This window comes from Oryza brachyantha, chromosome 3 (assembly GCF_000231095.2).
Source record: "Oryza brachyantha chromosome 3, ObraRS2, whole genome shotgun sequence".
Classification (NCBI taxonomy): Eukaryota; Viridiplantae; Streptophyta; class Magnoliopsida; order Poales; family Poaceae; genus Oryza; species Oryza brachyantha.
The window spans coordinates 27,802,382-27,829,671 of record NC_023165.2 but is presented as its reverse complement, the minus strand read 5'-3'; the positions used below and the strand labels follow the sequence as shown (position 1 = coordinate 27,829,671).

At 44.3% G+C, this 27,290-nt stretch overlaps 6 protein-coding genes across 7 annotated transcripts; 3 read left to right on the top strand and 3 right to left on the bottom strand.

Moving 5' to 3' along the window:
- The first annotated feature begins 505 nt into the window (after positions 1-505).
- Positions 506-4,108, top strand: LOC102699945 (sugar phosphate exchanger 3-like). Its single transcript, XM_006650707.3, has 4 exons — positions 506-727; positions 2,121-2,747; positions 3,018-3,193; positions 3,276-4,108. The coding sequence occupies exons 1-4, from the start codon at positions 723-725 to the stop codon at positions 3,872-3,874; spliced, it is 1,407 nt and encodes a 468-aa protein (XP_006650770.1). The 5' UTR covers positions 506-722; the 3' UTR covers positions 3,875-4,108.
- Positions 4,109-6,102: 1,994 nt separating this feature from the next.
- Positions 6,103-7,176, top strand: LOC102699670 (dirigent protein 15-like). The gene has a single exon (XM_006650706.3). The coding sequence runs from the start codon at positions 6,163-6,165 to the stop codon at positions 6,775-6,777; it is 615 nt and encodes a 204-aa protein (XP_006650769.3). The 5' UTR covers positions 6,103-6,162; the 3' UTR covers positions 6,778-7,176.
- A 1,137-nt stretch (positions 7,177-8,313) lies between these two features.
- LOC102706183 (probable galactinol--sucrose galactosyltransferase 2) lies at positions 8,314-12,477 on the bottom strand. 2 transcript variants are annotated; one of them, XM_040522392.1, is made up of 12 exons: positions 12,385-12,477; positions 12,031-12,253; positions 11,569-11,810; positions 11,362-11,452; positions 11,217-11,265; positions 11,020-11,111; positions 10,813-10,926; positions 10,029-10,719; positions 9,860-9,927; positions 9,414-9,548; positions 9,098-9,315; positions 8,314-8,996 (listed from the first exon to the last, which is right to left on the bottom strand). In XM_040522392.1, exons 2-12 carry the CDS (start codon positions 12,219-12,221, stop codon positions 8,587-8,589), a joined length of 2,301 nt encoding a protein of 766 aa, XP_040378326.1. In that variant the 5' UTR covers positions 12,222-12,253; positions 12,385-12,477; the 3' UTR covers positions 8,314-8,586. The 2 variants fall into 2 exon arrangements, with proteins under 2 accessions (XP_040378326.1, XP_006651939.2); XM_006651876.3 differs by having other exon boundaries at positions 12,031-12,250.
- A 2,160-nt stretch (positions 12,478-14,637) lies between these two features.
- Positions 14,638-18,553, bottom strand: LOC102699387 (calcium-dependent protein kinase 8). The gene is made up of 8 exons (XM_006650705.3): positions 17,815-18,553; positions 17,211-17,334; positions 16,829-16,972; positions 16,589-16,741; positions 16,164-16,279; positions 15,844-16,011; positions 15,519-15,749; positions 14,638-15,063 (listed from the first exon to the last, which is right to left on the bottom strand). Exons 1-8 carry the CDS (start codon positions 18,337-18,339, stop codon positions 14,914-14,916), a joined length of 1,611 nt encoding a protein of 536 aa, XP_006650768.2. The 5' UTR covers positions 18,340-18,553; the 3' UTR covers positions 14,638-14,913.
- Positions 18,554-23,580: 5,027 nt separating this feature from the next.
- LOC107303888 (non-specific lipid-transfer protein 1-like) lies at positions 23,581-24,597 on the bottom strand. The gene is made up of 2 exons (XM_040522596.1): positions 24,154-24,597; positions 23,581-23,790 (listed from the first exon to the last, which is right to left on the bottom strand). Exons 1-2 carry the CDS (start codon positions 24,537-24,539, stop codon positions 23,781-23,783), a joined length of 396 nt encoding a protein of 131 aa, XP_040378530.1. The 5' UTR covers positions 24,540-24,597; the 3' UTR covers positions 23,581-23,780.
- A 1,040-nt stretch (positions 24,598-25,637) lies between these two features.
- Positions 25,638-27,179, top strand: LOC102722943. Its single transcript, XM_040522680.1, has 3 exons — positions 25,638-26,046; positions 26,126-26,618; positions 26,735-27,179. The coding sequence occupies exons 1-3, from the start codon at positions 25,808-25,810 to the stop codon at positions 26,885-26,887; spliced, it is 885 nt and encodes a 294-aa protein (XP_040378614.1). The 5' UTR covers positions 25,638-25,807; the 3' UTR covers positions 26,888-27,179.
- Positions 27,180-27,290: the final 111 nt, after the last annotated feature.

Genomic DNA, 27,290 nt, shown 5'->3' with positions numbered 1-27,290 from the left:
ACATGGTGAATTACGCCGTTGCCCTTGGGTGCGTGCGGCACCAACAAGAATAGCGTACTGTGCTTCCCGTACCTCTCACACACAGCCGTTATATCATACTTATCGAACGGTGCAGATTGTGGTACCTCCGGTATCTGGTACTGCTTGTTGGACCATAAATTTTCTATTAACAATAACTAAAATGATATGAAAATAAGTAATAATTATATAATTATTTAAATAAGATAAATAGTCAAACATATATAAAAAAGTCAACGACGTCAAATATTAGGGATGAGTGAGTATTTGATAATAAAAATTAATTTATAATATTTTTTATGTGTGTTCTTATCGATCCAAAATCTGATGCTGCAAAAATAAATAATAGTAACAAACCCTAAAATTAATGTAAAAATTTAAATTGTAGTTAAAAATATAAATATAAATTAATTTAATATTAAAAATTTAAATTTCGGTATAAAAAGATACTCTCTGAAGTAGAAGCGAAGGAATACGGAGCCAAGAAAGAAAATTCAAGTCAAAGGTGAAGCGGAGAGAACTTGCAACACATGGCAGCCTTGCATCCGTCGCGCGCGTGAGCGTCATCGGTTTCGCGGTCCTTTGCCTCGGAGCTCCTCTTTCTTCGCTCGATCCGAGTGAGGGTGAGGCGAAGGCCGAGACTGCTGCAAAGCCTCGCGGTTCTTGGGGATCTCGCGCGGGCTCGGCAAGCCGCTCCTCCCAATATGAGGTCAGTTCTTTGATTCTTTCTTGTAAAGTTTTATCCTTTAGTGCGGGGATTCATGGTTAATTGGTTGGGTTTTTGCTCGTTCTCCGCATCTGAAAAAAAAAAAGCGTGCTTTAGAGCTGCGCGTTGCGTACTTTACGCGCCGGGGGCAAATTAGCGAGATGTCTGAGTTTGCTCGTTGAGTTGATGGGTGTTGTTGATTCCCCTCTTGATTGGACCAATGGTTTGGTTTTTTTTCTTCATTTTTCTGGTTTCAGCTGTTTGTGGCTTTGTGCATGGGATGAGCTAGTTCTTAGGTCAGATGGGGATTGGTTCTTCTCTGGCCCACTGCCTCCAGTGGATCAGAATCTTTTGCTGGCGTAAGCAAATGCAGATGCGTACATGAGCGATGCGTTTAGAACTTTAGATGCCCAATATTCAGGAAATATTCCTTGGTAATGATTCGGCAGTCCGTCTTTTATTTGCAAAGATCAAATCATAGTGCTCAAAGTCAAGAGGTGAGCGCAAGCGCAAGAAAATGGCGGTGTGATTTGGAAGTGGTTTGCTGTTTCTGATTCAGATGTGAGAATGCCGTATTGATGTATGGATTTGGGGCTTAATTTGTTGGCATCTGGAATCGATAAGTTAGGATCTGCATTTGGCTTCAATAAGTATTCGAATATTTGAACAAAATTCAGGGACGTCGACTGTTTATGAATTCTTCCATGCTCCACTTTTTTTTTTTTGAAGGAAATGCTCCATCAAATGAAATCAAATATATATCCTATAGCACCTGTGAGACTGTAACTGCCGAGGTGTTTGTGCAGACCAGCTGCCAGATATTTCATGTAATTCTGGCTGAAACATAAAAGCACTACCCAGTACTTTTTCATAAAAAATATGGGAAGAAGAATCTTCCTATTCTTCAGTTGTTCCCTTTCCTTATGGATGCTTTAGTGCTTAAAGCGAAGTTTCAGAGTGCCCAACAGGTTAACCATCATGCAACTAGCTTGGCCCTGAGTTTCAGTTTCATGACAGCCAGTAAGTGGTTATCTAAAAAACCGATAGCCACTGAGTTAAAAGCTGCTAAGCTAGTAACTGATATGGCTCTTGGAGGCTATACTCTTCCAGTGTTTCATCTAGAAAGCTTTGATTTTGTTTCCACTTATTATGCACATTTGCCATTTTTTTTATAAAGTGCTCATTTTCTTATTGTATGATCATATCCAAAACATGGAAAAGGAATTTTAGATAAGCCTTTTGGATCCTATGCCTACTATTTATATGCCTTTGGGATCATGTTCTTTAACAATGCAACTCTTTTCCGAAACCCCATGATATAACTTACTACTATGCTAAGGAGTGGAAATTAATTGCCTTGTTGTAATCTTTTTCTAATATTTTTTTGTTCTTTCAGGACAAAGAAGATGTTTGGTTTCTCAATTTCTCTTATCCTCATCAACCTAGCTTCCATAATGGAGCGGGCGGATGAGAATCTCCTACCAGCTGTTTACAAGGAAGTCAGTGCTGCTTTCAATGCTGGCCCTACTGATCTGGGGTACCTTACGTTTCTAATGAACTTTCTCAAGTCAATAGGATCTCCCTTGGCAGGTGTCCTTGCTCTTCAGTATGATCGCCCTGCAGTTCTTGCTATAGGGACTGTCTTCTGGGCTGTATCAACAGGAGCTGTTGGTGTCAGCCAGTATTTTCAGCAGGTTGCATTCTGGAGAGCTGTGAATGGTCTTGGACTCGCCATTGTAATACCAGCACTTCAATCCTTCATTGCTGATAGCTACAAAGATGGTACACGAGGTGCAGGGTTTGGCTTGTTAAGCCTCATTGGTTCAATAGGCGGTATAGGAGGAAGTATTATAGCAACAATCATGGCTGGTAGGGACTACTGGGGATTGGCAGGATGGAGGTTTGCATTTATAATGGTTGCATTTGTTAGCTTGTTAATTGGGCTTCTCGTCTACTTTTACACGGTTGATCCTAGAAGAACTTCGCCAAGCCATTTTGGTGACGACGAGGACCACCATGAGAGGTACAGTGCTCATCACATTTTAGGGGAAAAAACTCTTCAAATCCCTTTTAATGACCTGAAGGATAATCAGTCTGTAGTTTTCACCCCAATATCGTCATTATTCTTGAAGTTTTCCCAGATGAGCCTCCTGTTAGCTGTAAAATTTAGAAATCCTCGGCTACTACTATTTGATCTTACATTATCTTCCATTTAGGTCTGTGGTGCTGTCAGCATGGATGCGTTAGTTATCTCTTGTATAAATATAACATTGCAGTGTCATGTAAATGACAGGTCACATCTGGTCAGTAATGGTATTTTTCCTCCACAGTCCATCTGGAAGGATTCATGGATAGCAGCAAGATCTGTCATGAAAGTGCGAACATTTCAAATCATTGTCTTGCAAGGCATAGTTGGGTCATTGCCATGGACTGCAGTAGTTTTTTTCACGATGTGGTTTGAGCTCATTGGTATGAAATAAAGAGTTTTCTTTCACAATTCTTGAACTGTTCCTTCACAACACAAGACATTGACAGTCTTCAACCTTTGCAGGTTTTGACAACAGCAGTTCAGCAGCGCTAAACAGCCTGTTCGCGATCGGTTGTGCCAGCGGATCGTTTCTAGGTGGAGTAATCGCTGACCGTCTATCAAAACACTATCCGGATTCAGCTCGCATCATGTGTGCTCAGTTCAGTGCCTTCATGGGCATCCCTTTCTCCTGGATCCTCCTTACAGTCATTCCTCAATCAGTCGAGTACTGGTCCGCCTTCGCCGTCACTCTCTTTCTGATGGGGATCACCATAAGCTGGTGCGCAACCTGCGCAAACAACCCCATGTTCGCAGAGGTAGTCCCTCCCAAGCACCGCACCATGGTCTATGCCTTCGACCGCGCATTCGAGGGCTCATTCGCCTCACTGGCTGCTCCTGCTGTTGGCATGGTCACTGAGAAGATCTATGGCTACAATGCCAAGACTGTCAATCTGGCAAATGGATCGGTGGCAGGGGCGTATGCACTCTCGAGAGGGCTGCTGACTATGATGATTGTTCCCTTTGGTCTGTGCTTCCTGTTCTACAGCCCACTGTACTTTGTTTTCAGGCGCGATCGAGAGAATGCCAGATTGGCTACTGTCAAGGAGCAGGAGCTAACATGACCATCAAATGCTTGCTTTGCTCATCAGGGTTCAGGAGTGATGGGGTTCAGTGACCAACAGTTACTGCCAGTGTCTCATTTTTGGCACCAAACTGAAAATTTCTGTTCAGAGTTGGAATGGTGTAGGTAGGAATACGGTTTCTACTTTCTTTTTTCAGGCATATAAGAAGACCACAGGAATACACGATAAATTGTTGTATAATTATTACTATATGAAGACTCCAGAGGGAAGAAACATTGTCTGTCATTTTCTTCTAACTTTTTTTTTAGATAAACAGAAAGCTTTTAATATTAGAGTGGTAAGGAATTTTTTTTTGTAAACCTGAATTGAACAAATATATATATTCACGCCAGATATTTTTTTGACACTACTTTCAGGCGCACGGATTACATTCACTCATGATCTAGAAATAAGTTGCATTTGTTCATCAGTACGTCCAGTTTGACATTATTTGTTTTTACTCTAATTTTTAGTTTTAGATGCAAAGATATGAAATAATTGAAGAGAAGGAACTCGGCCATTTTGCACAAATCGCTCCTGCAAGCTATCCGAACCCCATACCACACATGTTATCTGCAGTGTTTCGTAGATTTAACACTGAGCTCATATTTCATATTTCATAGACATAGATGGACGCACATGTCATCCACTTTGAGTGTTAAATTTATAAACACCACATGTTTGGAGGCCTATTTTTGTAAAACTAGGTTTCTTTCCTTCAAAAGATTAGCATAACGTATAAATGTGGTCATTTTAAGCTGTTTGAGGGGAAAGAAACAACACGATTTGTAAAAAATAATTTGTTAATAAAATTTTTATATACATGTTCTTAGATATCTAAAAGCAAAGGCTGAAAAATAAATTACGATAAAAAACATAAATTTAAATTTAAATTTAAAGTTATAATTTTAAATTTCTATTAAATATAAACAGAAACGAAAAACCAAAATATCTCTATTACTTCAAATAGAAAAATATCGAATCATATCATTTATTTGGTGTTATCTTAATCCCATTACAACGCATACGCATCGTTGTAGCGTGTAAAAAATGATAATAATAAAGGAAGGGAAGACAAACAGTGAAAACATAGAGAACTACTAGGACTTTAGGGGAAAATGGCAATAGCTTCAGCGGAGTTATTTGCTATTATGGTACTAAATAGAGTGGGCTTCGTCAAAATAGCGTTCTCTTCATGGGCTTCGCTAAAATGGTACTTCTAAAAGAGGATTTCGCCAAAATAATACTTTGACCGGTTTTAGCTATTTTTTTATTATTTTATCATAAACTGGACATATAAAAGTACAAATATAGCCCTGACGCCTATTTTATGACGTAACATGAATTTAAAACAACTTTTACAGTAAATCTTTGATTAGAAAAATATCATCTCACGGCATAAGTAATAAAAATCACATTTTATGCAACAAGCAATATCTTTTGCAAGAAAAGAAAAGCCCAAATGCCAAAAACTGATAATGAACATAAAATCCTAATCCTTGTATCATAACAGCGCCACAAAATATTGTTTTTGGTATTTGGGCTCTTTTTTTTGCAAAAATTATTGCTTGTTGTATGAGATGTGATTTTCATTACTTGTGTGCCGTGAGATGTGATTTTTGGTAGATGCAGCTACTAGCTTACACCGTTTTCATGTTTATATAGACTCGGCATACGTGCAGGGAGATAACACGGCCAAAAAAAACCCACTCAGCCACAGCTCACACCATGCAGCTAAACTAATGCATCGATCGTGCAGCATCATGCATGCATACACGTCTACTGCTAGGACCGATTCACTCGGCAGCATAGCATGGACCTCGCCTGCGATCCGGTTACTTCGCGCAGCTGGTTCCACTCGCACCACCGCGTCGCGCGGCACATCGATCGGCATCGATCTCGCCATGTCCCCGAACCAAACAACCTATCCACTTAATTATGCATGCAGTAGTATGTACGTATCGATCTCACGTACACACATCTTCTAGCATGTGGCTCCTTATGTAAACACTTCTTACATGCAAACAAAAATAACCATGCAAATACTCTAATGACAAGATTAAACTCTAACAATCTACAGCATTTCTGTCATAATTTGCAGAGATACATAGGATTCCTTCCAATTAGAAGCTTGATATCCTAAATCAGATATACCATTATCCCCTAGATCGATCATAGTATTAGTTTCTTTCCTTTGCTGCAGCCTGTAGATTGTAGATATGCCCAGCATTTATTTCCATAGATACCCAAATGGTATTCCCTTCTTTGGCTATAAAAATGGAGACAAAATGCTGCATCAAATCCACTTCCAAATTCGAGATCCAAAAAAAAAAAAACCTAAAAGGAAGAACACCATGAGAGCCCCATCCCTGTTCTTCCTTGCCACCCTGCTTGTCCACATCTCTGTGCAATGCAATGCTACCGATTCCCAGTTGGGGTCAGAGAAGGTCACGAATCTCCACTTCTACCTGCACGACACCCTCGGCGGGAAGGACCCGACCGCCGTCCCCGTCGCGCGCGGGGACGGCGCCACGCCCGGCCCCGGCAACCCGGCGCCCTTCAGCTCGGTGTACGTCGCCGACGACGTGCTCACGGAGGGGCCCGAGCGGCAGTCCAGGGTGGTGGGGAACGCGCAGGGGCTGTACGTCTCCTCCGGGAAGGGCGAGCTCTCGCTCGTGCTCGGCATGGACTTCGAGCTCACGGATGGCCCCTTCGGTGGCAGCTCCTTCGTCGTGTTCTCGCGGAACCCGGTCTCGCGCGGCGATGGCAGGGAGCTCGCCGTCGTCGGTGGCCGCGGCGTGTTCAGGATGGCGCGGGGGTTTGCGCTGCTCCGGACGCATTATTTGGACACCGGGAACGGCGATGCGATCATAGAGTATAATGTGACTCTCCTGCACTATTGAGCTATTTTAAAAATTAATGAAAATTTGCAACCGTGCCGTTATAATTTTGCAAACTTAGAAATATGCCACTGGTTTCTCAATGACATGTATGACCCACATGAGTCAATGACACGTGGGCCAGGATGGCGTATCTACGATTTCACAAAATTATAATGGCATCTTTGCAATTTTCCTAATAATTTAATTTAATTTATGCCTGTGCTGCTTTTGTTTGGAGAAAAAAATAAACTCAATGTACGGTTGAGGTTGGTATGGTTCTTTTTTCCATTTATTTTGTTTTGTTTGCTCCTCAGGAGAAGGATGTATGATGAAATTCAGAGAAGCATATTTTGTTGGGGAAATCAAGCAATTGCATTGCTCAGCTTTATAATAGCAATTGTTAACATTGACCGAACTTAATTTAGGTAGCGCCTGCTTAAATCCCATTTGTGATATTTGCTGTTTTCGTTATTGTTGCAACTGGTGTGGTTCAGATAAATTTGGTGCTGATTTTGCAGAGTCGTGGTGCTTTGACTAGTTAAGGTCACTTCATAGGTTTTGGGCAGGTAAAAAAAAGTTGAATCCATGAGATTATCTTGCATGAGGATTGGGTTGCACCAGTACAAAGTTCAATAAACCTAACATAAAACAAATAAATTTAAACATTTGTAGTACTTTTTTTGACACATCTATTGCATGGGGGTTCAATTACTCGGCAAAACAATACAAATATAGGATTGGTTCATTCGCACAGAAAAAATACACCTACTGTAGCTCGGTTTCCATCCACACAACAATATTGTTGCTGGAACACCATACCTCTTTGAAGTTTGTGTTTGTAGCAAATCTGAAATTCATCTTTAGCTAAAATGAACTAGATGCCTGTGGATTTTCTCAATTCAAACTTGTCTATGAAATTCTTGAGATGTACAAGCCTCCAACTGCCAAAGAAGGTCACTAGGTTAGTGCCTTGCTTTCATTTTATCCTGCTTTTCATTGTCATAAACTGTACTGTACAAATTTTTACACTTCAGTTTGTTTTCTACCAGTTAACAGTCGATGCCTAACTCAGTATGTCGCTCTCGTGAGTTTTCTCTTCTGCATTATTTCAGACTACAGTTGTACTGTTGATATTGCTCCATATAGTGTTGTGACTGATAGGAATACATGATGAAAAAGCAATGTTCTTTTAGCACTTCCTATATCTGTTTGGTTGGCTGGTTGCAGATACCTGTTCTACCTTACGAGCGAACTGAGTGCCTGAGTACAAAAATTCAACGGTAACTCCAGCTTGTTCTTCCTTGAGAGGTGTAATCACACAATGTATCCTCATTGCAAAATGCAAACACAGTTAACACAAACTAGAACTTCGATGAATCAGTGATTCAGTCTTAGGGTTAAATGGTGTATTTGTCTCAAAAAGTTTCTTAGTTTACTTTACTGTCCCAACTTTCTAGAGTAGATTTTTAATTTTATAGTAGTTAATTTTATCGTTTATATCATTGAATATCTATTAAAAAGTTAGATAATATTTCATATTTCATCTTTTATCACCGGAAGAACACAGCTAGTCGTTTATTCCATATGCAAACTGTTCGGTGGTACAGAGGGCGTATTCTTGCAGGTAGAGGGCACAGCATTCTATCTCCACTCCTCTCAGGCTCTCACACAACTCTCCGTATCACATGTCATAGACACAACAAAAACATGAACATGTTCACCGTAAAATCTTCTAATGTATATCACTGACATATAGACTCACATGTTAGCGACCATAAGTCGGGTAAATTAGAGGATCTGTTTCCAGAATCCATACAGGCAACCACAGAATCAGTCTCCTTGAACCTGGATCTCCAGTGTCCATCTGTAGAACTCCTGCTCCGGCACGGGGACGTCGAGCGCGACGAGCCCCGTGCCGGCGTCGTAGCTGAACTCCACCTCCGCCGCGTCCAGCGCGCACCTTGCCGGCCTCCGGGAGGAGTAGGCGCCGAACCGGCCGCAGCCGCGGACCCTGAGCACGACGACGGCCGCCGCGGTGTCTTCGCCGCCGGCTCCGGCGAGAGGGCGGACGTCGCATCCCTCCACCGCGCCGCCGGAGTTGAACATGCCGAGCAGCCCGATCGGCGCGAACGAGACGCCCGGCGCCGCCGTCGTGGCGGGGCAGACGTGGAACAGCTCGAACTCCAGCGCCTTGAGCGTCACCGGCAGCGTCGCTCCCCTCGGCAGCCTGGTCAGCTCACCTGAAAGCAACAAGAAGCACGGCGGCGATGCCGTACATCTCCCATCAGAATCCAGCCGCCAACCTTCCGACGACGGCGAGGCCGTCGAATTTGTCGCTGACCTGATCTGTGGGCGTAGACGACGGCCTCGCCGGTCCAGCCCGGGCCGGCGAGGCCGGCGATCGCGTCGACGTCGTCGGCGCGGACGGATCCGGTGAGCGTCCCCGGCGCCGCGTCGTGGACGCGCGTCTTCTTGGTGACCCGGCACCAGCCCGCGCCCTGGCAGTTGAAGACGCCCACCACGCCGGTGCACTTGTTCACGTTCCATATCTTGAGCAGGCTGCGGCGATCGGATGATCGGCCAATGGTCATCGCATCAAACCCTCGCCGGCGGCGTGATCGCCATGGCAGGCAGAACGGAGCTTGGTGGCGGCTTACCTTGTGCCGTCGCGGGCCGGGTCGGCGAAGAGGCAGTCGCGGGTGGGGCGGCCGGGGAGCTGCGCCCGGAGCACGGAGCCGTCGGGGAGGACGAGCTTCTTGAGCAGCTCGAAGTTGTGGTTGCCCGGCTTGTCACTGGAATTCAGAGAGACGAGCAGATCAGCGTCACAAATCTCAAGTCACAATGATCACTACAGGATGCAATTCTGGCTCAAATTCTGAGACATCTTTGTGCCCGTCGGAATCGACGTCGCAGATTGCCTCTGCTTCAGGCAAGACTGCGACGGCCAATCATGGCGGCGGCGATGAACCAATGCTGATCATTGGCTGGCATGCCATGGTGCACCGGCAATCATTCCGGTTCCCCAGAACGGAGAAACGGCCGCCGGCGAGAACGACGGCGAATCAATGCGCAGTCGGCAGCGGCGCGTCGCTCGTCGACTCACCTGACGTAGATCGGGCAGCCGCCGATCGCCCGCGCCGCGCCGTGGTACTCCGCCGCCGGGTGCAAGCTCTGCAAGTCCAAGATGGCCAAGATGATCATGATCTTGAACAGAGGAGAGCAATGAGCAATGGAGAGGATGGCCGGCGGCGAGGGCGGCGGTGGCGGCGTACGTGGAACATGTCCCAGTCGGGGTGCATGAACTCGCCGAGGAAGAGGGTGTTGTAGGCGACGGAGGAGACGTGGACGGTGTGGGAGGCCGGGTCGCGCGGATAGAAGTCGTCGGAGGCGCGGACGACGGCGGTCTGGCGGGCGCTGTAGAGCATGTCGGTGCCGTGGCACATGCAGGAGATGCAGCCGTTGTCGGGGAAGTGGCGCGCGACGGAGGCCTCGAGGGCGCGGTGGTAGGCGCGGGTGAGCTCGACGCGGCCGCCATGGCCGGCGCCGAGCGTCTCGATGATGTTCTGCACGTCGACCTTGACGCCGTCGACGCCGCAGGAGGCCAGGTAGGCGTGGAGCTCGTCGTAGAAGGCGAGCGCCCTGCGCGGGTGGACGAGGCCGAGGCCGAGCACGGCGAGGGAGTCCATGACGATGTCCGGCTGGTTCGCCGTCACCCCCGGCGACTGCACCGGGAAGGCCAGCGCGCTCTCGTAGTGCTCCATCCCCTCCGCCGCCGGCTTCACGCCGCCCCAGTACCCCGCCAGCGCGTGCCACACGTACACGTACTTCACCCCGTGCTCTTTCTTCGCCTCCTCCACCAGCGACCTCAGCCCCGCCGCCGCCGCCTCCTCTCCGCCCTCCGCCATTGCCGCCTTCTTCTGGAACTTGGCGTTCTCCTTGATCCCCGTCAGCCTGCTCGCGAACCTGCACCACCCACAACACAAAACCCACTGTCACTGCACGCAATGCAGGAGGCATCACCATTGCGACGGCGATCCGGCCATGGATGCTCCGTACTGGGCGCCTTCCTGGACGACGGTATTGCCGGCCGCCTCCTTGCTCTCGCCGCCGATCTGCTGCCACCCGTCGTCGATGATCAGGAACCGCGGCGGCGTGCCGCCTTCCGCCAAGCTGCCCGCGAGACAAACAAACACTTCCCAAATTCAGACCAACCAACACAAAAAAACACTCAAAATTCGTCAAAAATTTCGATGGAATTCGAACCTTTGAAGGCCTTGCTTGACGCCCTCGGCCGTGACGTCGGTGTAGAAGGCGTCCCATGTGCACCACCCGAACCAATCCACGAACGACGGCAGCTGCATGCACAACGGAAAGCGAAAGACGACGGCGGCGCCGGCGCCGTCATCAGGTCACATGCCGGAGTCATCAACGAAACGGAACAAAAAAGAAAAAAATCTCACCTTTTTCTTCTCCCTGTGGTGGAACGTCTGCAGGTGCCTCTCCACCACCCTGCAATTCTCTCACCGTCTCGCGTCGTCAGAAAAGAACTGATTTTTCACAAGAATCTTTACTGCTGCTGGAAACGAAAGTGAAGGTGACACTCACTTGACGGCCTGGGTGATGGCGTCGAAGGGGTTTGCTCCGGCGTGCATGTACACCATGTGCGTCCCCTGCGCCGTCTGCACCGCCTTGTCCCCTGCTCGCCGTCGCCGCCGCCGCCACGGTACGTGCACACGGACACACACACGACGGTGTTGACAAGGGTGACGAGACGTTTTGCAAGGTCAGTTTGGCCATGGCTGCTGAACTTACCGCTCTCGATGCAGATCTCGAGCTCGTCGCGGTCGTTGCCCTGCAGCGCCGCCCGGAACTGGCCCTCCAGGAGAGGGAGCATCACGAGGTACAACGGCTCGCCGTCGCCATCGCCGCCGGCGCCGGCCCGGCTCTCGAGCAGCATGAACTGTGTCTCCAGCGGGACGTCGCGGCCCGACGTGCCCATCCGCTGGGTCATCCACCACAGCTTGAACCGGAAGCAGCACATGAATCTCAGGTCCCTGGTTTTTTAAAAAAGCAATCAAAATTCCACCAAATTACTCCCTTTTCATCAAGCAGAAAAATGGTGGATGTTTTTATAATTAATGAGCATCTAAAATTTTTGCTAGTATCCTTTCCAAGAAGCAATTCGCACGTCAAATTATTGCAATGCGTTCTTCATCGCCTTCTTGGCTAGAAGAAGAGGTCAAGAAATGGTGGAGCTCCGGCCGCTCAGCTCACCGGAGGGTGCCGAAGGTGAAGACGTGCAGGCTCTTGGCCTCGGCGGCGGCGGCGCCGACGAACGCGCCGTCGACGAGCCCGGCGCCGGAGGCCTGCGTCAGCACGACTTTGTCCGGCACGCCGGTGAGGATGGTCCGGCCGTACGCCACCAGCTTCCCCTCCGCCACCGTTATCGTCGGCGTCACCGTCATCTTCACACTGCCCTCTCCTCTCCTCTCCTCTGCTTCTCCATGAGACAGCAACCAAATTCACGTCCAAGTAAATTAGTAACAAATCTTTCAGGCTAACTACTAATTCTGCATGATCCATTCATGGCTTGAGTGACTAATCGAGAACTGGTGACAGAAATGTTACCTGGTTTATTGCACGCTAATTAGTAATTAGCGTGGTAATATACACTAAACTAGTAGTATTAGTTGCTAATCACGCTATTAGCTGCACTCTCAAACAAAGATTGGGGGGGGGGAGAGGTAGTGTGCTCTTGAGGTGCTTATATAGCTGGAGCTGGGTGTGAGGTGCTCTGCTCGGGTGCCACGTGGCATGCTTGAAATGGTAAAATTTGAGAAGTTTCTACTGTCATCTCCACTTTTACCTTCGTTCTAAAATAAAAGATTTCTTGGTTTTAAACTTTGTCCATAATATAAACATAGTATGAACATCTGTAATTATTTTAGAATTACTTGTTATATCAACAAATCCTCTTCCCACCGTGCCTATGAGCCTATCATTGCGCATCCATTTATTTTCTATTTATTAAAGGATAGTAAAGCATTTACAAACATTAATAATTAAATAACATTGTTCGCTTATTGGGAGAACAAGTAAGAATAAGTAAAACAGCTTATTCGCAACAGAAAAGTAAATTTTATGAGCAAAAATTTCATATACATGACCCTAATGATATAAAAACAAATGAAAAATAATGAAAAAACCCACAAACTTAGTTTTGAAACTAAGCTTTATAATTAAAATTCTAGATAAATAAGTACTCACTCTGTTTTATATTATAAGACTTTAGACTTGTCTAGATTCATCCATATATCAATGTATATATTTTTCATTTGTGTCTAGATTTATTAACCCATATATATCTAGTCTATGCTAGAAAGTCTTATAATATAAAATAAAGGGAATATAAACGTAAGGAAAACAGTAGGAGTACAAATATTTATACCACAAGATCAGCAGCTCAGTACTGGCTGCTTCGCTTGCTCCGGATTTGAGGTTTCTGGACGAAAATTATCTTGTTTTCTGACCGGCCTTGATTGATGATGAAGAATTGGGATCTATAAAAGATGGTCGGAGAGCAGGGGCTTGTGTGGATGACATGTGGGCCCGGAGAAGAGCAGGTTCACGTGTAGTGGATCCTCTAGGATACTGGTAGAGTGGTTGTTGGTGTCTCTTGAAGGATCCAGAGGTGAATGTTCCAGCATTCCAGCGTGTGATCTCTTCCAGATTTTTGAGAAACTCTCTGGTCCTTTTCTGTGCTCTGTTCATGGCTTCTGTGTTTTGCTTTTATGTATTATTTTGTCATTATGGTTTTTGAAAGCAGTAGTACTCCTATCTTTTAAGGCTTTTATCTGAATCTTACTTTTGGAGTGTGGAGGATTTTACCTGAATCAAGATGAATAAACAACTTTGAGCTTCTTTGAAATGCAGGAATAGGAAAATAGATAGAACCTTAGACATTGATATTAAGTGTAAAGTAGATGATTAACAAACACTGAAAAAATACAGAGATTATTGTTTGAATAGATCACAGGAAAACAGGTGAATTAAAAAGGAGACATATTTAAAGTAAAGTTTCTATGTAATTTTCTACTAAAATATCCTCATCTTGAGCCAATTCATAGGAACTCCATAAGATTTGTGGAGTCCATATCTTTTTTTTTCCCGAAAATAACAGAAAGTTTTCGATATGATTCCAATTCTAAAAATTACCTATGTTCTCCTGCTGGAGGCCAAATCCAGAATTGTGACGCTAATGAAAGGCAAACCACTATGTTGTAAATCAAATGTTATAAAATAAGCTATAATAAAAAAATCATAAAAGTAACTTCAAAATTAGTCTCTAAGTTTTAGATTTTGGGCCTACAGACAGCTACAAAAGCAACACGATAGGAACCCAAAAGAAACGACCTTTTTTGAAATCCTTGCACGACTCTGGTTGAGGACTCCAAAGCACCACTAACTCGGCCCAAATAAAGCCCATCTGCAGCGAACCCAGCTACGGGCCCACCTGTCAGCAAGCTGACGTGTGAGGAGAAGCCCATGATCCCTTTCGGCCGCGCTCGCGCTTTGGAAAGCGACCGAACAACGAACGCGCGCACAGTGACACCGATCGAGCTCTATGCAAGGTAGTAACAGCTGACAACTATTTTTCATTAACATCACTGAGTTTTGAATTTATGCTTGATTGTTCATCTTATTTAAATTTTTTTATATAAATATGTAAAATTATAAGTCATGCTTTGATTTTAGTAAATCAAATCATAACAAAATAAATAATTAATAAGTATATAAATATTTTGAATAAGACGATCGATCAAATATAGACTGAGAAATCAATGGCCTCGATTAAAAACACGGATGAGGTGCTTACTACGATTTGAGAATTTCACGCCGCTTGTATTACCATACAACAATACAAACAACTGTGCTCACAATCTCTAGTCTAGTAAGCAAACCATCTAATATACATTCCGCCTGACTTGAATCGCTGCTGCTGGTAAAGCAATACCACCACAAACGCTATCTTTACAAAGCCGCTGCTAAAGTTACTGTGTGAAAAAAAAAGGGGTGAAAAACAGAACCAGCACACAAAAACAAATGGAAAAAAAGGGTAAGTGTAGTTCTTTCTTTCTTCTTTTTTTCCTGTGCAGTCTATTGCGTGTCGTCACTGATGGATCCATCTTTTTGGAGCTTCAGGCTGAGGTTGCTGAACCTCTGCCTTGAGTACTGCCTAGATGCCTTCCTCCAGTCAGTACCGGCCTTCATCATGGTGGCGAACTCGTCGTAGCTTATTTTCCCATCCTGTGATAGAAAAAAAATAGAAAAGAAGAGATCGCTCTGTTGTTAGGATGACCCTATCGACAAGTCGAATATCACACAGAATTTGAACAGGTCATACTTTCCTAATCGTTACTTCCAACTAACAACTGCGATTTGGCATCATCTCCAGTAAACCTACCCCGGTTGTTTGTTAGTTATGTCATTTGTTTTATGTCGTCTAAAGTAGACTATCCTTGTCTATCTGGTTGCAATTTATTATATGATATTACAGGTCAAAGAAAGCAGTCACCCTGACTACCAGGTAATTAAGTACATAGCCTATTCAACTTCCAGGAAATGATATTCAAAGTTACTTTCAATTCTGTCTCCTATATGTTCCAGTCATTGCATATGTATCAAAGAATAATGTTATAGTACGTCATATGAATAATGTTATAGTACAATATAGTGAGCTGCTAAGGAAAGAATGGGCTGACCTTGTCTGTATCTACATCACGGATGATGCCATTGATAATGTCTTCATCATTTCCATCCAATTCATCAACCAAGGCCTCTCTAAGCTCTTCAATTTCTATGTATCCACTCCTGTTTCGGTCAAAATATGAGAAAGCCTTTTGGATATGTTCATCGTTGCCTATTTTCCTCACATGGATAGACACAGCAACAAATTCTTGATAGTCCAGGATCCCATTTTTATCAATATCAGCCTGCAAAAGCAGTGAGCGGACATCAATACGTCTCTCCAAGAACCAGAACCAGCTCTGTATATTTTAGTTTAAACCATTGTTAATAATAACTCACAGCATCCATCAATATCTTAAGATCTGAATCAGGCATCTGATTCCCAAGTTTACGAAGGCCAGCCTTGAAATCCTCAAAGGTCAGGTGTCCATTCCTGCTCACATCCATTTTATCAAACATGTCCTTAATGTCGGCTGCTTCCTCTGCAGACAAATGCTCAGCAATGACCTGCATTTAAGCACAGAATAAGCTAACTACAAAAAATGGAGAAAAATCCTTCTGTTCATCATGTTTAGTCTGTAGAAAACAAATTATATGTGATCATTTCTATGTAGAACTTTTAAGGATAGTAATCAATTTACTGCCAACATAAGTATTACCTTTAGAGCTTTCTTCTTTAACTTGTTCATTGCAGCAAATTGCTGCAGTCTAGCTCGGACAGCATCACCAAGAGGAATGTCAGGCATCTTTTTTGAATCGTGTAGCCATGGATGTTCTGCCCAAACAATGGAAAATCAGAGAAAAACAACATTTTGGACAAAAACACATTATGGTAGGTACAAGTAACCATTTTCCAGAGAGAACTGAAGTTTTCTGAGAATTAGCACTGCATGATGATCCCTGAATGAGAAACAGCCCTGTGCTAATTTTAAATCTTTTCATAATAATGTAAGTTCATTATTCGTCAACCACATCATAGCTAATACACAGTATAGACATATCATTCAGATATCTCATTAAAGCAGGAGTGCAATAGCATTATGTTTGCTGATATGTGTTAGGACAGGTGATTGGTGATGCTTACCAAGTACTTGTTCTGCAGTAAGCCTTGTCATGGGATTCGGGTCCAACATCCGCCTAACAAGATCTTTAGCAGGCTCAGATACCCTGGGCCATGGTTCTCTTTTGAAATCTACCACAGAGCGTATAATTGCCTGTGCGACTCCCTGCTCAGTTTCTGCATGGCATCACAGTAATATGATAATGATGGTGCTCTATAACTTCCCCACAACATACATACCGTCTAGTCAAGAGAAAAACACACCTGCCCAAAATGGTGGTACACCACAAAGAAGTATGTAAAGTATCACTCCTGCACTCCAGACATCGACTTCAGGGCCATAGTGTCGCTTTAAAACCTCTGGAGCCATGTAATATGGACTGCCTACAATTTCAGTGAACCGCTCACCTGCATATTGAAGAAATCATTAGTGGTGGACAAGGATTTGGCTTTGCTGAAAAAGAATGCTGCAATCTATATTTTGATTAAACTGTGCATATGAAGTAAACTCCATTCGCAGGGAATTGAAGCAAAGTACAATGGGCAATTCCATTTGCTCTTTTTCTACTAGGTTTATCCAGGTACAATAGATTTAGTTCCATTTATTCTAAAGTTATGTACTTGACCATCAGTCTGCAGAGCATACCAGGCCTGAAGAACACAGATAGCCCAAAATCAATTGCCTTCAGAGGAGAACTATCCTTCTTGTTAGCATATAGGAAGTTCTCTGGTTTAAGGTCTCGGTGCATGACACCATGCCTGTGGCACATCTGTCACAGTAGAAAGGACAACAATACATGTTAGATGTAACAAAAACAATCCAATATAGCAAGATATGGAAAGTACATGATGAAGAACTGCTAGCACACATACTAAAATCAACGCACGCAAGCGTTTACGAATAGGGCTACTGCCAATCAGCCGTACTTGCAGTACACAATGCACTACACCAGTACATTACCAGTCTAGCTAAACAATGGAATGACACAAACAAGCACCAACAGACTATTGAACCCTGGCAAATTCAACAATTAAGTTTCATTCAGAACCTTATCAGAAGCCCAGTTGGATACCACCATGAATTCTTATTCTTCACTATAGAAAAAACCAGCTCATGGCCAATTCATGGAAATAACAGGTACTAGTGCTAGCAATTAGCCAATTTGCACAATTATAAGTGTAAGCATAAAGTAGTAACACGAACAATTAAGTTAAGAACAAGCAAAAAATATGTTCAATCTGTCGCTCACCTGAACCACCTCGACGATGGTGCGCGTGACGGCGGCGGCGGCGCGCTCGGTGTAGTGGCCCCGGGCGACGATCCGGTCGAAGAGCTCGCCGCCCTCGCAGAGCTCCATGACGAGGTGCACGTTGTCCTCGTCCTCGTAGGCGGCGCGGAGGCTGACGATGTTGGGGTGCGAGGGCATGTGGCGCATGATCTCCACCTCCCGCCGCACGTCCTCGACGTCCACCGGCGTCCGCAGCTTCCGCTTCGATATCGACTTGCACGCGTACCGGTCCCCCGTGGCCGTCTCCGTGCACAGGTACGTGATGCCGAACTCGCCGCGCCCCAGCTCGCCGCCGAGCTCGTACCGCGCGCCCAGGTCCCTCCCCGTCGGCTCCCGCAGCACCACCAGCCCCGGCCCCCTCCCCGCCCCCGCCGCCGCCGCCGGCCCGCGGTTGTACGCCACCGTGAACGGGTTCGCCTTCTTCTGCTTCCCCCTCCTCTTCCCCCCTTCCTCCGCCGTCGCCGGCGTGCCGCAGCAGTTGCCCATGGCGGCGGCCGGCGGCTGCTGCTACTGCCGGGGCGCAACCCGAGAGCGGATTCCGCGGCCGCGCGCTGCTCAGTGAGCGCGGCGAGTTCGATTCAACAAAGGAGGCGAGCGCGATTCGATTCGAGAGAAGAAGAAGAAAAAAATATATGGATTTGGGAAAATTTTTCTGTGTGCTTCGCCGCGGAGGCTAACGTGTTTGTTGGGTCGCCGAGTCCACGAATTCTGGACGCGTTCTAGAAGCAGGCGAATTAATACCTTCTCAAACAAAAAAAATAATTTCAAATATTTTTTTATCTCAACAAAAAAGTTTTGAAAAAGAATTTTTCATAAATCGTAACAAGAAAAACTCAAAAACAGTCTTGAAAAACTCAAAGACAATAAAATTCATCTTTAGAAAAAAAAATTTCGGTTTTTTAAGTTTTTCATCAGCTGCTTATCAGAGTCTCGAGTCGCTTAAATAAAATTTATATGCGGTTAGGATAATCCGGCGCATATGGAGCAGTTGGTGCCGTTTGCTTCTTCTAGAGATGAGGGAGTCTGAGCAGATGTTGGTGGACAGTTATTGTCTAAGGACTAAGGAGTATGGTGTCCAGTCTTATTTCAAATAATACTACATATAATTTCATAAACCATATATTTTTCACAATATAAATTTCTAGTTTGCATAGTACTCCTACCTGCCTTCTTGATTTTCGAGAGTGATTTCACAAGTTTGTACTGGTTTTAGGAGTAAAGAATTAATAAAGGTTACTTGCTGGGAGAAAATAAAGGGGTTTATAAAATTCGATTCTTTGTTAAGATTTTTTTTCTTGGAACAAAATAGATTCATAACAATGTGAAGAAGACTTAGACGTTTGAAACCTCGCACGGACGACTTGTGAAGCTCAATGCGATTACGACAAGACAAGCGGCGAAGAAGAAGAAAAAAAACGCCAGCTTGGAAAGATGGTTTGGTAGGGATGAAAGTGACCTTGACCTTAACCTTCCCATTAATTACATCCAGGAATAGAGATAAATTACAGCTTAGGCTGCATTTAGTTCCAAAAAATTTTTGGGTGACAAGTCACGTTGGCGTGTACGGTCACACATTTAAAATATTAAACATAGTGTAGTTATAAAATAAATTTTAGATTCTACCTAGAAATCACGAGAGGAATCTTTTGAGTCTAATTAATCCATTATTAGCATATGTTGGTTACTGTATCACTTATGACTAGTCATGTACTAATTAGGCTCATAAGATTCGTCTCATGATTTCTCCCATAACTGTGTAATTAGTTTTAATGTTTTTTATTTATATATTTAAAGATTTGATGTGATATTTTTGGAAGAAGTTTTTGGAAACTAAACATGACCTTATCATCATGAGCTGGAGTTTCAGAATTTCAGTAGAGAATTTTAGTACAGTTGCTGCAATCGAGTCATCGATTACTATAATCCCTAGCCATCCATTTGACTAGCTCGTGGCGTTGCTTGACAGGATCAGCAACCATGGGGAAGCGAGGACAGAAGCTTCGGTTCAGACTTAACAACCTGTCAGGATCATTAACTTGGAGGAAACTGCATGTTCAGTTCAGGCTTCAGGGTTTACTCTTCAACGATCACACTTCAGAACTCAGCGTTTACTGCCTTTTCTTTTCTTGTCTGGAGTTAACCGTTATGATTTCAGACAACAACTTCATAGCTTAGATTCAGCACAGCAAGTCCTCAAGGAAGACTGAAAAAAATTATTCAGCTTCTGTAAATAGAGACTAAGTCTCTACTAGTATGACTCACTCAATGATCAGTTTATTCATTTGTTTTTGTGTTTTGGGTTAGAGTAAATAGAGCATCAGCACTTGCATAAAATTCTTGGAATGCTTTTTTTTCCCTATCAGCATTGAAATTTCCAGAAAAAAAATGGTGGCTCTATTGCCATTGTGTTTTCTGATGGGAAACTGAAACTCTGAAACCGGCTGCCTGTTCCTCTTCCAGAAGAAAATTGCATACGCAGGCATATCAACTCGCTGCAATTTCAAGTTTCAATCTTCTAGATCACAAGACGATCAAACAATACAGTAGTAAATATTCACTTTCAAGCTGCTGCTGATGCATGTATCCAATGGGTTCATGAACTGTTTGCCTTCTTAATTCCATTTTCCTTAAATTAAATTAATTAGTCTTTGCTAGCTTGACAAACGACGAGAAACTAAAAAGAGTCAAGAATAATTAAGTGTGGTAGGCCGTAGGCCACCGTGAGCACCTGGACGATCTGGACGTGGACACTGAACCTGAAAATAAAAGGATAATCGAATATTTTCGTTATACTTATGGTTATAAGTCAAATATATATATATATAATTTTTACATTCAGGGTTGACTGCCTTTTTCATTTCAGCTCCCAACGTTTCATTTTTTTAAGAAATAAGCGGAATCATGTTTTTACAAACGAAAAATAATTTGCAAGTAAAACTTTTATATACGTATCCATAGCGACTTAAAAATAAAATGTGTAAAACAAATCATGATGAAAAATCATAAAATCAAGTCCAAAATTAAGTATTAAAATTTAAATTTTAGCTTATAAGTAGTTATAACCGCGAAACGACGAGAGCCTTCTTCTCTGAACCTTCAGACATTCAGCAGAAGCCCTCAGAAAGAAAATATTCAGAAAACAGTCTCCACTAATAAATCTGGCTATACTGTATCTCAAGCTCAGGGATCAGGATAACTCTCTCTCTCTCTCTCTATCTCTCTTTTTCTCCGTGTGTGTTTTTGAGTTCTTCCAAAAATCGCAAGCACGTGCATAAAATTCATACATATTTTTGTTTTCTTTCTAAGTACCAGCACTGAAACTTCCATTTTCCTTGTCTTTTCTCTTGTTGGTAGTTTCTGTCTCACTTGTATTTTCAGACGCCAAACCGAGAGCGATTGCATGTCCATCTTCCAGAAGAGAAGCGATCACTAATTCACCTTTCTGCTTTTTTCAATAATCTTCTAGGCTAACTACATCAAGATTGAAGAGCAAGACGGTCACATTATTACAATCTGCTGCCAGTTCATGAACTGTTGGCCACTTAGCCTACTTACTTAATTTCGTTTTCTTTTTTAATTAATCTGCGATCGATTGACAGTAAATTAAACAGACAAGAACAATAAATTGAGATTTCAGAGGATGAACAGGGGGAAATGACTGAAATTTCTGTAATGTGCTGATCGATCGATTAGTTCACCATGTACGTGCGCCCATTTCTCAGCTTTGTTGTGCGTCCACGAGGAGAAGAGGGAGATGTGTATCTGAGAGAGAGAGACATGCACTGAACTGAAGTCAAAAGACATGCATGGAATCCATTTTTTTTTCATTTTTACCATTTACTAAAACTTCCTTTATCATTAGTACTAGTATTAGTATTAGTATTAGTATTGCTATTATTATTTGTTGCTAGTGTCCATCTCCATCGTATTTTCTGACGGCGAAATGAAACCGGTGACATATTCCTCTTCCAGAAGAAAAACCCAGTCTCAATTCTATCGGGATTCAGGCATATCAGCATGCATGCTGCACTTCAATCTTCAAGACCGAAAGGTGTCAGGACTGAAGAACAAGCTGCTGCTGATGCATGTGATTCATGAACCTTTTGCTATGATTAGCTCACAGGTACGTGTCTCCGGTGAGGTCCTGTTTGCTGCCATCGATGGAGCTAGTCAAGAACAGTTAATGATGGTCGTCCGGCGAGCGACTCCAGCCAGCATCGGACATGAACGCGACCACAGGCGGCGGAGCACCTGGACAATCATAACACATACGTCCTGATTCCTGAACCTGGAGAAGAACATCGTATTTTCGTTTTTCTTATTCTTATAAACTAATAAAATTTAAATTTTTAACCATAAATTTGAAGTTAATTTTATAGTTTTATCATCGTAATTTATTTTTTAGTTTTAACTTTTTGATCGCTTAGAATATATATATATATATATATATATGTATTTGTAAACTAATTTTTATTTGTGACTATATTTTTTCTACTGGAAATGAAAAGATAACCCCGAAGAAGATAGCCGCGTAGAGTTGGAAAAGGAAAGGAGTTTTGATCTCGGATGCCCATGGATTTATTTCGGCTTGACAAATGAAGATGTTTTTACCTCGGCTCCAAACGCACTGTGTGTAATTACGCTTTGATTAGCTGGAAAAGGTTGAATTCTGAGACCAGGAAAGAGGGGAAATATTAATAGGGGTGATTTTTTTGGTTTTTTATAAAAAAACAAATAATATATTTACAGACAAAAATAATTTATGAATAAAATTTATATATAAATTTTTAACGATCGAAAATTTATGACCGAAAGATAAATAGCAAGCTTGCTACCCAGGCTGTGAGGAGAGGCACGTACACGTGACATGTTCTACTAAAATTTGACGAATACGATTTATCTGATTTGATTACGAGTTATGGATGACGCGCACGAATGTGAAATTGTGAATGTTCGTGTTTCGAGCAGCCTGTGACAAACCCAATTTTGCGATCCAAAGATGTACAGATTATGTGGGACCCATACATGTGCGTGAGCCAACCAACGACCACAAATGTACAAATTATGTTCACTGCATTTGCGGCTAATTGGTTCACAAATTTTCATATTTTTGGCATTATTTCTTCTGTTAACTGCGGTTTTGTCGAAGAATATGAAAGGGGTAGGGGCTGATTGTCTAGCTTGTCCGGGGAAAAAATCAAACGATAAATTTATAAGTAAAAAGTAATTTATAAATTCAATTTTTATATTTGTGCCATCCGTGGTCTAAAAACCATTGTTGGATAAACTACCATTAAAAATCATAAATCTATTATAAATTTAAAGTTAAAATTTTAAATTTTAACTTATAAACATAAGCGTTTATAAGCGGAAGTAAAAATGTGAACTATTAGCTGTTCTCTATGAAGCATAGATGGTTTCTTTGGTCACTCTGTCACTCCAAAACATAAAAATAAATACATACCCCGATTTTGGTGATATGGGTTGTGCTCTTTTATGGCTAAAAGTTAAAATATAAAGATTATCTTATTTTTATATAGCTATACAATTATATAAATGATAGTATTAATCCCTAAAAAGTCAAAAATCTAGTTAAGAAAGGCAACATAACAAACTTTTATATTAAAACATTTTTAAAAATATAATATTTATTAGTTTGAAAAGCGTGTAAAATTCGAGAAAAAAAATCAAGCGAAAGAATGCATCCATGGTGTGACACCGTAACAATGAACATGCGAGCGAGTGATTATATTAGCGCAAGAATTATTACATGCAAATCTACTACAGTACTTATTCATGCATGGATGATGGCTTCAGATTACACCACGCGCAAAAGCCAAATCGCTCTGCTCCGGCGCAACACCGTGAATTATTTTGATCGCCGACGCACATACGCCGCCAGGCTGACAGCCTCGTCGTGGCCACTTTTAGGTTATCCTGCCATGGATCGAAACACATATACATAAACATGCAAAATGTGTAACTAATCGGAAATTGATACTAATCTCATAACAAAACATCTCGTTTTTCATATTATTCAAATAATTATGAAAAAACTAACGAGATACATTGATATAGGATATATCACTCGACAGATATTTATATCAAAATTTAACTTTTATCATTTTTTTAAAAAATAAATTAAACTCCGATATCATTTTTTTAAAAAAAATAAATTCATTTTTTAATCTTATATGTTTTTAGTGATATCACACATTAATTATCTATCTAGTTAATATTTTTCTAAAAAATATATACGAGTAAGACATGTTTAACAGAGCATTTCTGCCGCGGGCATACTTGCTGCAGTCGGTGTGGGCGCCGACGGGGATGGAGAGGCCGAGCTTGCAGAGCGCCGGGAGCCGCCGGGCGCGGTCGGGGAGCACGCCGAACGACGGGCCCGACTGCTCCAGGCACCTGCACAGCGCGCGCCGCGCCTCCGCGGTGTCCGCCATCCCGCGCAGCGCCCTCGCGCTGCTGCAGCACCGCTCGCTCGGCCGCCGCGCCCCGCCGCCGCCCACCAGGAACGGCCCGCACGGCACCAGCGCGCTCACCGCGTCGCCGCACGTCGGCGCCGCCGCCGCCGCCGCGACCACGGCGGCGGCCACAGACAGCACGATCCCTACGGCCGCCACGCCATTGATGCCGGCGCCGCCCCCGCGGCGACTACCGATGCTCGCCACCATCGTACGTTGCGTGTGGCCGTGTGGGTGCAGTGCTCGAGCGCAGCGCTCGGCCGGCGGGGGGGCGGCCATTCTTTTGTAGGGAGGAGGAGGTCAAGGAGGTTGGTGGCGCGCCTGAATGCTTTCTGCAGCTCCGCCGTGCTCGCTGCCCGTTTCCGGCAACCTGAACCACCCCTGCAGGCGCGTATTGAATCCGAACCAACGCCATGGGTTGCTGCCAGGTCCACACACCGTAGGGCGTTCAGCTCTCTCGCCCATGCTTCTGTTGCATTCACTCTTCATCCAAAGTCTGAAAAATCACGCCGTTCGGCTGTCTTCGTTTGGCTATGTACAGCACCGAGTAGTCAGTTTTTGTAGAACACGCTACATACCCTAACAATATGAGCACCTCCGAAGTCTAGTCGGCATAAACGCCTCGTTGTCGACGGGTACGTCGCCTATCACTGAAAGCATAAAGCCGTTAAAATTCTGAAATATTCGCTCCAACAAAGAGTCGAACCCAGGATCTCAAATGCTACTAAGACATTCGTAACTATTAAGCTACGTACCCTTTCGCCGAGTACTCGGTTTTTTGAATGCATGCTTCTCAACTGTAGTACTAAACTGTGTATGTTTTAAAAACACACCCCACTTTTCTATACATTTCGAACATATAATCAATGCCAATGTATCTATTTCGTAATGCAAGATTTTTTTAATATTATCTAGATTTCTATAGATACTAATGAATTTAGACATATATATGTAAACAATACACATTGATATATATAGATAAGTTTAGAAATAATCAAAACATCTTCAGTATAAAACATGAGAGCACCATTTTCTATAAATAATTACATCGCATACACATAACTACATAAGGTGGAAAAAATTCCTTGTCCTATAGCACAAGCCATCACTGGGCCAGGCCAGGCTCTGGCACTACCTTAATCGGCCCATGACCAAAGTCTGCACGGCTAATCACTCAATCAACGGCCCAGATCGATCTTCCAGCGCCTAAACTGCATGCTTTGGTCAGCGCTCCTGAAGAAAATACTTTCCTTCACGTCATCGTCGATCCAAACCCAAACCGCTTTATTCCCTCGTTGCCATCGTGCTTGCATGCCATGCCATGCGATGCCAGCCAATGCGCTATCTCGATCTCCATTAACCTCTTCTCCGTCTTCCTCCTAGCTAGCTAGCTTCTCGCACGCGTTGCCGGCGCCCGGGACGACGGCCATGAGACCTGTCGCCTGATCGAGCTGTGGTACGCACGGTGTTGTCGGACAATGAGGATCATGGTGCGGACGCTGCGCGGGGACCGGGTGCTGCTCGATGTCGACGGCGCCACCACGGTGGCGCAGGTCAAGGGCATGGTCATGGCCCGGGAACGCGTCCCGGTGGCCATGCAGCGGCTCTTCTTCGCCGGCCAGCACCTCGACGGCGACCACCGGACGCTCGCGCACTACGGCGTGCAGCACGACTCCGTCGTCTTCCTTAGCCTCCGCCTCGCCACCGAAGAGTACGTGCAAAATTTTACTTCCACGACGACGTATATGCTGTTGCTGCAAATCTTTTTGTGACATTTTTGACGAACTGATCGGCAGGAAGGAGATGCACAATGTGCGACTGATGCGGCCGGAACCGGTGACGACGAAGCAAGAACTGCAGCAGCAGCAGCAGCAGTTGCATGTCCATGGCGCCGTGGACGACGACGGCGCCGCCGATGAGGAGGAGGATGTAATCAAGAGGAAGTCGGCGTCGCGGCGCGCGCTCCGCAAGATCCTCTCGCGGCTGCACGTGGACGCGTGGACGAGCCAGCACGACGCCAAGCTCCTCGACCTGCTGCTGCGGCTGCGCCGCGCGGGCGGCGGACGGAACGTGGGCGACCTCACCGGCGCGGAGTGGTCGGCCATCCGCGCCGAGCTGAACGCGGCCACGGGTTCCGGATTCCCCGTGGAGGAGCTGCAGCGGCGGCTGGGCAAGTTCCGGCAGGAGTTCGAGGCCGCGGGCCGGATCAAGAACCACCCCCGGTTCAGCTACGACACCCGCCGCCGCGTGGTCGTCGCCAAGAAGGCCGACTGGAAGAACTACATACTGGTGCGGCGGCGGCGGCGCCATTGCTACATCCTTGGCGAGCTATTCTTCTCGGTGATCACCGAGATCGATGAGCTGTTCTTACCTAAAATCCTTTTAAATCCTTTTGGCGGTTTCAGGAGAACCCGGAGGCGGCGGCGTACGAGGGGAGGAGCGCGCACCTGGGCCGCCTGCGAGCAATCTTCTCCGGCGACGGCGACGGCGGCGGCGGCAAGAAGCAGAGTTGCCTGAGGAAGCTGCTGCGGATGTTTGGGCTGCGATTCAAGCTGTAGATAGACGAACTGTTCGTCAGTTCTAGAGCATTTCGATGATCTTTACAGTAGTTTCAGTGAATTCTTTTCTTCGATTCACAAAATTCTCCTGCGATTTTACTGTTTCCAATCGAAGCTGCATCACTCCGAGCTGAAGCAACGCATCTTCAGTTGCTTGAAATTTGCAAAAGGGTGATCTGCTGTTGTGGCTTGGTTAAATACTAATCAGACTGACAAGTGTTAAATACTTGGATGCTTGCGTGTGATTTAAGCCCGAATAAATTGATCCACGGATGGCATCAGCCAGAGTTCTCCTGGGGCTGGGCCATCTTTGCATTGGCCCATGTAGATTTTAACACAAAGCAAATATATATCAAAGTATATTCCGTGTAGATTTTATAAAAGTAAATTGGAGTTGTGGATG